Source organism: Lactuca virosa, chromosome 2 (genome assembly GCF_052849685.1).
Source record: "Lactuca virosa cultivar CGN04683 chromosome 2, Lactuca_virosa_CGN04683_v6, whole genome shotgun sequence".
NCBI classification, from domain to species: Eukaryota; Viridiplantae; Streptophyta; class Magnoliopsida; order Asterales; family Asteraceae; genus Lactuca; species Lactuca virosa.
The window spans coordinates 78,090,001-78,098,189 of record NC_136427.1 but is presented as its reverse complement, the minus strand read 5'-3'; the positions used below and the strand labels follow the sequence as shown (position 1 = coordinate 78,098,189).

Below are 8,189 nucleotides of genomic sequence, written 5' to 3'. Positions count from 1 at the left end.
GGGTCACGGTCAGAAGGGTTCACGGCTGTAAACCTCATTTGCGGTCAAAAGGGTATACGGCCCGAAGCCGTTTGCGGCCTCGTTTACGGCCAAAGTGTTCACGGTCCGAGGTTGGTGTTTGGTTCGAAGGAAAAGAAGGAAAGGCATGCGAGACTTCTCGGATTTCATGCAATACACTTCTTAACACCATAACACTTTGAATACTAAGGTTAAACCCATATAATACATTACTCTAACTTATAAAAGATAGAATAAAATTTTAGTTGACTTTAGTTTGACCATTTTTGACTTTCTACAAGAACGGAAATTACGGGTTGTCACAAATGCATTTGGAAGAAATAAAAAAAGGGCGGGGGGTGGGCGCCGACGAAGGTGAAGGGTGTCATCAACGGAGGATTTATGCTGCAAAATCATCGATGACTGATCATTCCAACAACTAAATGGTCTTGGGATTTAAGATTCTTAATTTGATATAAACAATGTAGAAATATTATCAATTTCAGATACATCGGCTGGAGGGTGAGGTGGAAGAGGGGGGGGGATTTTTAAGTTATAATTAAGATATAAATTGAAAAATAAATAAAAATTGTAATATATTTTTTTATGTTTGGTATCAAAATCATATTATATGGATGTTTTGATTTAAAAAAATAAGTTAGAGACTAAACGTGTAGATTATCCCAAACCACATAGACCATTCATATAATTTACCTAAAATATAAAAGAAAGGGATAAGAAAGTGAAAAAAAAAAACCCTCCAAATAGTTAGACTTGGTCAAAATCAAAAGCCGGGGTGATTTCTCATTATCTGTGTGCGTTTGCGCTTTCTTTTCTATAGTCGATAATCAGAAAGAAACAAATAAAGCATAGTGTATGTTTTCCATGTCATGCGATCAGAAAAACACAAACATCGATGTGTGGTGTATGCGTTTGTGTGCGTGATCAACAGAAATCAAGCGGAACAGACAGATAAAGATGAGACGTGAGCCGAAAGGCAGCAACGAAATCGCTGCAGCTGCCGGCGGCGTTGATGGCCGGTGTTGTCCGATGATGTCTAAAAATGGTGCGATCAACTCAATTACGCTCTAATCCTCCTCCTCTGTGACGTGACAAAATTTAAAGGTAATTTCTAAATGGAAAATATGAAATTCTAGGATGCATGTTGAAATTGAGATTGGGGCAGTAAAATGCATCTTGTATCATGTCTAAAAGCACCAAAGAAAGAAGCATGTATATGCGATTGATAGTTTAGTAATTTCATAAGTTGACTTTCTGCTGTGGTCAACAATTTGGTATCGAATGAAGATTTGATAAAGGATAATGCGTATTGATGCAAATGTCGAAAGTTTGTCCCAAAATGTGAAATATCGATATCTTTCTCATCAAAGAAACCGTATACATGCCATCTAGATCCTGGCTCAAAACTCCTTTTTTATTTACAACAGACCTCAAAACCCCAGACTCCTCTTCATCAGGCATCTAACAATTCTTTAGGAAATCGGAACTGTTGAAGTATATCACGTTATCTTCTTATCTAGTTTTTATGTATTTGAATGTAATGCTTATCTCTAGTCTTTTTTGTAATCTAATAGCTGTAATCTGATTCAAACGGATCTCTGATGTATAAATACCAACATTGTGATTAATGAAAGACAGATTAAAATCGGCTACACACTTGTGTCGATTATTTCATGGTATCAGAGCGGGTTTGTACACAAACCTAATAACATGACAGGAAAAACAGGAGAAACACCTGGAGAATCATCGACTCCGAAAATTGAGTCTAATTCTCCCTTCTATCTTGGTCCTCAAGACCAACCTGGTGATTACATCACGCCGACCAGACTACGTGGTGATAATTACGATGACTGGGCGGGAGATATCCAGATGGCTTTGGAAGCACGAAGAAAATTTGGGTTCCTGGATGGTACGATCACTGAAAGAACTCCTCCAGTCACAAAATCTGATTGGAATACCATTAATGCCATGATAGTGTCGTGGATTATGAACACGATAGATCCTGAAGTAAAATGCTATCTGGCGAAGCATAGAAACGCGAAGAAACTGTGTGATACGCTCAAGTCCCGCTATGCTGTTGTTAATGGACCAAGAATTCAACAGCTCAAGAGTTTGATCGCCAAGTGTGAACAAACAAAAACAATGCCAGTGTCGGAGTACTTTGGGAAACTCATGGCGCTGTGGGAAGAACTTCACAAGCATGAACCGGTGATTACATGTACCTGTTGTAATGCTTGCACTGCTGGAACCAAACACGAAGAAAGAAGAAACACAGACATGCTCCATAAATTTCTTATGGGGTTGAACTCTGATTACTTCTCTAGCTTACGTACAAATATACTTTCGCAAGACCCGTTACCATCACTTGACAAAGCATTTCAATTGGTGGTGCAAGATGAGCGTGTAAGGACTGCTAATATGGCCATTGAAGAAAAACCTGCTGATGTTTTGGGTTTCTCTGTTCGAACCAACACCAACAACAAAGGAAGGGGGCGAAGGGAGAAGACAAACAAGTCATCTCTTCTGTGTTCTCACTGCAAGAAAAATGGGCACGAGGCGGCGAATTGTTTTGAGTTGGTTGGATATCCAGAATGGTGGGAACAGGATCGAAGTAAGCCTGATGGTGGAAGTAGAGGTGGCAGATCTGGTGGACGTGGAAGAGGGTCGGCACGTGCAAACGCGTTGACTACAAACTATCATCATGGATCAGGAGGTAATACAAGTTCATCTCCATTGCTTTTCACCGCTGAGCAGTGGAAGGCACTCACAGTTTTGATGAGCACCTCAAAAATCCCTGAAGAACGATTGCATGGTACGTTGCAAAAGAGACTTTGGATAATTGATTCTGGGACAACCCATCATGTTACAGGAGATTTTTCTTGGCTTCATAATACTCATAAAATCTCAAGTTTATTAGTAGGACTGCCGAATGGTAGAAAAGTTATTGCTACCCATGAGGGTAGTGTGCACTTATCTGACAAAATTACCCTAAAAAGTGTTCTTTTGGTTCCAAAATTGAATTGCAATTTGATCTCAGTTTCTCAACTGAATGATGATATGAAGGGTAGTACACTATTTAATTCTTACATGTGTGCTATACAGGACCGGTCGAGGAAGCTGATTGGAACGGGAGTTAGACAAGACAGACTATACTACTTTGGAAAAGGCGACTCTGTTCAGCATGTCTCAGTCAATCAAGCTTCATCCTCATCGACTCTTGAACTTTGGCATAGAAGAATGGTCATCCCTCAGAAAAAGTGGTGAAATCTCTCATTCCTACTAGTAGTTTGCAGGGTAGTTTGAATAAAGCCTGTGAAGTCTGTTTTCAGGCTAAACAATCTAGAGAAAAATTTCCTTTAAGTAGTAATAAAACCAGTAGAATTTTTTAAAAGGTTCATTGTGATTTGTGGGGACCATATAAATATTCTTCTAGTTGTGGTGCACGCTATTTTTTAACGATAATTGATGATTATTCGCGTGCTGTGTGGATATACCTCTTGATTGACAAAACTGAAAATTTTCAAATGTTCATGTCATTTGTTGCAATGGTCCATAGACAATTTTCCCAAAAGATCAAGATTGTTCAAAGTGATAATGGTACGGAATTTAATTGTTTAATGAATTATTTTTCTACAAGAGGCATTCTTTTTCAAACCTCCTGTGTGGGTACTCCACAACAGAATGGTCGTGTAGAACGAAAACACAAACATCTTTTAAATATCGGACGGGCTCTCATGTTTCAAGCTAATTTGCTTGTAAGTTTTTGGGGAGAATGTGTGCTTACCGCCTCTCACTTAATTAATCGGACACCATCCCCATTACTAGACAATCAAACTCCTTTTGAGATCCTTTTTGGTACTTCGCCATCTTACTCTACCATCAATACCTTTGGGTGTTTGTGTTTTGCTCATAATCAAAAAGCTAAAGGGGATAAATTCGCGAGTCGTAGTAGAAAATGTGTCTTTGTTGGATACCCGTTTGGCAAGAAAGGATGGAAACTCTATGATTTAGACACTAAAACATTTTTTGTCTCTCGTGATGTGAAATTTTTTGAGGATATATTTCCTTTTAGTGATTTGTCTATTCACTCTAAAGATCAGCCACCTACACTTCATGACCTTCCCAATTACTTTGAGCCTCTGGAGAATGCCTCAAATGACAGCTCATCGACACAACCCACACCTATTGATGAGTCCACATCGGTGTCCGAGCCCATTTCTACCACTAACCCCACAGTGAATCTTGAGCCCGTATTAGATCCTATTCCTAATTCACCATCGGTGACATCTGTTCCACCATCAAACACTAAACCTCCAATGGGAAGAGGGCACCGCGAGAAATTTCCGTCGGTACTTCTTCAAGATTTTGTTACTCACACCACAGTAGTCAAATGTCCATCCCGTCCTTGCTCGTCTCCATCGGCAACCTCAGGTACTTTTTATCCTATTTCTCATCATATAACTTGTGATAAGTTTTCTCCTACATATCAAAAATTTATTGCTACACTCGTGGCTAGTCAAGAACCTAGATCATTTAAGGAGGCCATGCAACACGATGTTTGGAAAGCTTCTATGCGAGAGGAGATTCGTGCACTTGAAGATAATGGTACCTGGATTTTGACTTCTCTCCTACCTGGGAAAAGAGCCCTTGGTAGTCAGTGGGTTTACAAAATTAAATATCACTCTAATGGTGAAATTGAGCGATATAAATCAAGATTAGTCGGGTTTACAAAATTAAATATCACTCTAATGGTGAAATTGAGCGATATAAATCAAGATTAGTCGTCTTTGGTAATCATCAGGAAGCGGGAGTTGATTATAATGAGACATTTGCTCTAGTCGCCAAGATGACGACAGTGCGGGTTTTCCTAGCCGTGGCAGCATCCAAGAAATGGGAACTTCATCAAATGGATGTCCATAACGCCTTTCTCCACGGGGACATTACCGAAGAAGTTTATATGCGTCTTCCACCGGGTTTTCAAAGTCCTAACAAAAATCTGGTATGTCGATTACAAAAATCTCTCTATGGCTTAAAACAAGCTCCTCGTTGTTGGTTTGCGAAGCTTGTCAAATCTCTCAAAGCATATGGTTTTCGTCAGTCTTACTCTGACTATTCTTTGTTTACACTTACTCGTGGTGACACTCAAATTAATGTCCTCGTTTATGTGGATGATCTTATAATTTCGGGTAACAACTCTGTTGCTATTAAAACATTTAAAGGCTATCTCAGCAATTGTTTTAAGATGAAAGATCTGGGTTCTCTTAAGTACTTTCTCGGCATAGAAGTGGCTCGAAGTCCCCAAGGTCTGTTTTTGTGTCAACGTAAATACACTCTTGACATTGTCAATGAAACAGGTCTTTTGGGGGCAAAACCTTCGAGTTTTCCCATTGAACAAAATCATAAACTTGGTAGGGCTCATGGTGCACTTTTAAAGAATCCCGAAGCCTATCGCCGACTCGTTGGACGACTGATTTATCTTGCTGTCACACGTCCAGATCTGGGCTATTCGGTACATATTTTATCTCAATTTATGCAAGCTCCTCGCATTGAGCATTGGGATGCAGCATTGCGAGTGGTCAGATACCTTAAGGGCACTCTTGGACGTGGTATTCTATTGTGTTCGGACAGTACTCTTTCTCTCAAGGGCTGGTGTGACTCGGATTGGGCGGCATGCCCCATTACTAGACGATCTCTCACAGGGTGGATTGTTTATCTCGGACATTCTCCAATTGCCTAGAAAACCAAGAAACAACACACGGTTTCCCGCTCTTCTGCCGAAGCAGAATACCGGTCCATGGCTGCTATCACATGTGAATTTAAATGGCTGAAGAGTCTACTTCTTAGTCTAGGAGTCAAACACCCTCAAGCAATTACTCTATTTTGTGATAATCAGGTGGCTCTACATTTAGCAGATAATCCTGTGTTCCACGAAAGAACTAAACATATAGAAGTAGATTATCACTTTGTGCATGATGCTATTGTTGACGGTCTAGTGGCTCCATCATATGTTCACACATCGGAGCAACTGGCAGATATTCTAACCAAGGCACTTGGCAAAACTCAGTTTGACAAATTGGTGGACAAGTTGGGCATTTTCGATCCTCATGCTCCAACTTGAGGGGGGATGTTGAAGTATATCACGTTATCTTCTTATCTAGTTTTTATGTATTTGAATGTAATGCTTATCTATAGTTTGGTTTGTAATCTAATAGCTGTAATCTGATTCAAACGGATCTCTGATGTATAAATACCAACATTGTGATTAATGAAAGACAGATTAAAATCGGCTACCCACTTGTGTCGATTATTTCAACTAACAATTCTTTACGAAATCGGAACTATTCTGGTCCAGAACGTCAATTAGGTTGGTTTAGTTAATTTGATTATCTTTATGTGATATGAATCGTCGGTTTTACTTGTAGTACTGTTTTAATTCTGTGATTATGTGGCGATTAAGCTTTTGTCGATATTTTGATGCATTATGATTGTTGAATAACGAATATATCGTTTTTCAAGTATTTTGATTAGTTGATTTTGATTGTTTATAGTTTGGTTGTAGATAAATAGGCCCCACAACCACATGGATAACTGAAAATTCTTATTCCTTTCTTATTGTAATCATACAATTTGCGTTTATCAAGGCCTATGGAATCTGGAATGTCGTTATTTTCTTTTGCAAAAGCCTATGAGAACGACTACAAAATGGAATCATGATGATGATGCATTATCAAATAGTAAAAGAATGAAGATTTGTTAGAGTGATGATGTGAGACCTTGATCATATCTTAACCATGATGTCCTTTCATTAGTCATGATGCAATTGGGAGTTGTTGATTTTCTTGCATTCACTGTAGTTTGCAAGTTATGGAGATCAAACGTGTTCTCTAACAAGAAAAGGTTTATGGCATCCAAACCACCCATGTTGATACGTATCTCTCCACGTGGCAATAATGATATGGAATGTTGTCTAGAGGACTCTGAAGGAAGAAAGTTCAAAACAATACTTCCCCATTCTGTTTTTAGGTCCTTGATTGGATTAACTTGTGGTTACTTGATTTTTAGGTTAAAAACCACAGATTTATTGGGTGTAGTTTGAAGAAACAAGAGATGAACATGGACATGAACATGCATTCTTTCTTAGCCACTTCAAATATGGTGCTGTTGTTAAACCAGAGTCAAGGGTTGACCCTCGATCACAACATGGGAGTTTAATAGCTGAGTCTTTGTGTATGCTAAGAACCAGAATTGGTGGATTTGGGTTTTGCAATTGACTTCTGCAATGTTTATTTTTACAACTATCATTATTGCCTCCCTTTTATGTGATTTGTTGTCCTTTGCTTTTAGATGCATTCGTTCATCTGGTTTAATTCATATCAAGTTTATGGTTTTATCTTTTAGCCTTTTTATTTTTGAGATGATGGTGCCATTTTATTGTCATTTCTTTTGATGCCTGCTCAAAATCCCATAGATTATTAATATACCATTACCATTTTGAATGCCTATTTGGCTTATTATTATTATTTTTTTAGTTATTGTAGTTCAGTTATAGCTTATTTTGAAGTTTTGTCTTTTTAAAATTTTGGTAATTGTTTTCTTAAATATGGATTATTGGTATAATGGTATAATGTCAATGAAAAAAAAAGTTCAAACCCATAAACAAACACCAATTTAGATATTATAAGTGAAAATACATTTTCACGGTATTGGCGATTAACACATATGGTCGACAATTATGATTGATTGGCAGTTAATATCCATCATATTAGAGTCTAAATATACCATACTTATGATATGTTTTGGGCTTACAAACCATACACAAAATTTTGGAATTTGTTCCATGTTTTCCTTTGTTCTTCATGGAAGCATATTGTTGATTTGATAATATTGGTTTCATTGGTTTACTTATTATGTTTTAATTATTTGCTGTATGTTTTTTTTTTTCAACAGATATCAGAAAAAAAAAATACTATTAATAATCTATAGGGAAGAGCCATGGTCCTTATTAATAATCTTTAGGGATTTTCAACAGATATCAGAAAAAAGTTACTACAACACCCCACCCATAAAAAGAGCACCATCATCTCAATCATAAGAAGGCTAAAAGATAATTTGATATGAATTAAACCAGATGCATTAGCCACACATTTCAAACTCATGACTCTTCTATGAGA

General features: G+C 37.9%; 2 protein-coding genes across 3 annotated transcripts in view; one reads left to right on the top strand and one right to left on the bottom strand.

The window, feature by feature from the left end:
• Window positions 1-787: 787 nt before the first annotated feature.
• LOC145159201 (uncharacterized) lies at window positions 788-3,496 on the top strand. 2 transcript variants are annotated; one of them, XM_079078139.1, is made up of 3 exons: window positions 788-1,122; window positions 1,657-2,830; window positions 3,121-3,496. In XM_079078139.1, the coding sequence occupies exons 2-3, from the start codon at window positions 1,729-1,731 to the stop codon at window positions 3,153-3,155; spliced, it is 1,137 nt and encodes a 378-aa protein (XP_078934265.1). In that variant the 5' UTR covers window positions 788-1,122; window positions 1,657-1,728; the 3' UTR covers window positions 3,156-3,496. The 2 variants fall into 2 exon arrangements, with proteins under 2 accessions (XP_078934265.1, XP_078934264.1); XM_079078138.1 differs by having other exon boundaries at window positions 788-2,830.
• Window positions 3,497-8,017: 4,521 nt separating this feature from the next.
• The window catches only part of LOC145156408 (uncharacterized), a 1,825-nt gene continuing 1,653 nt past the window's right edge, over window positions 8,018-8,189 (bottom strand). The window contains exon 2 of the mRNA XM_079075801.1: window positions 8,018-8,189. This exon is cut by the window's right edge and continues 1,045 nt beyond it. Coding sequence (XP_078931927.1) covers window positions 8,171-8,189 — 19 coding nt within the window. The 3' untranslated portion in view covers window positions 8,018-8,170.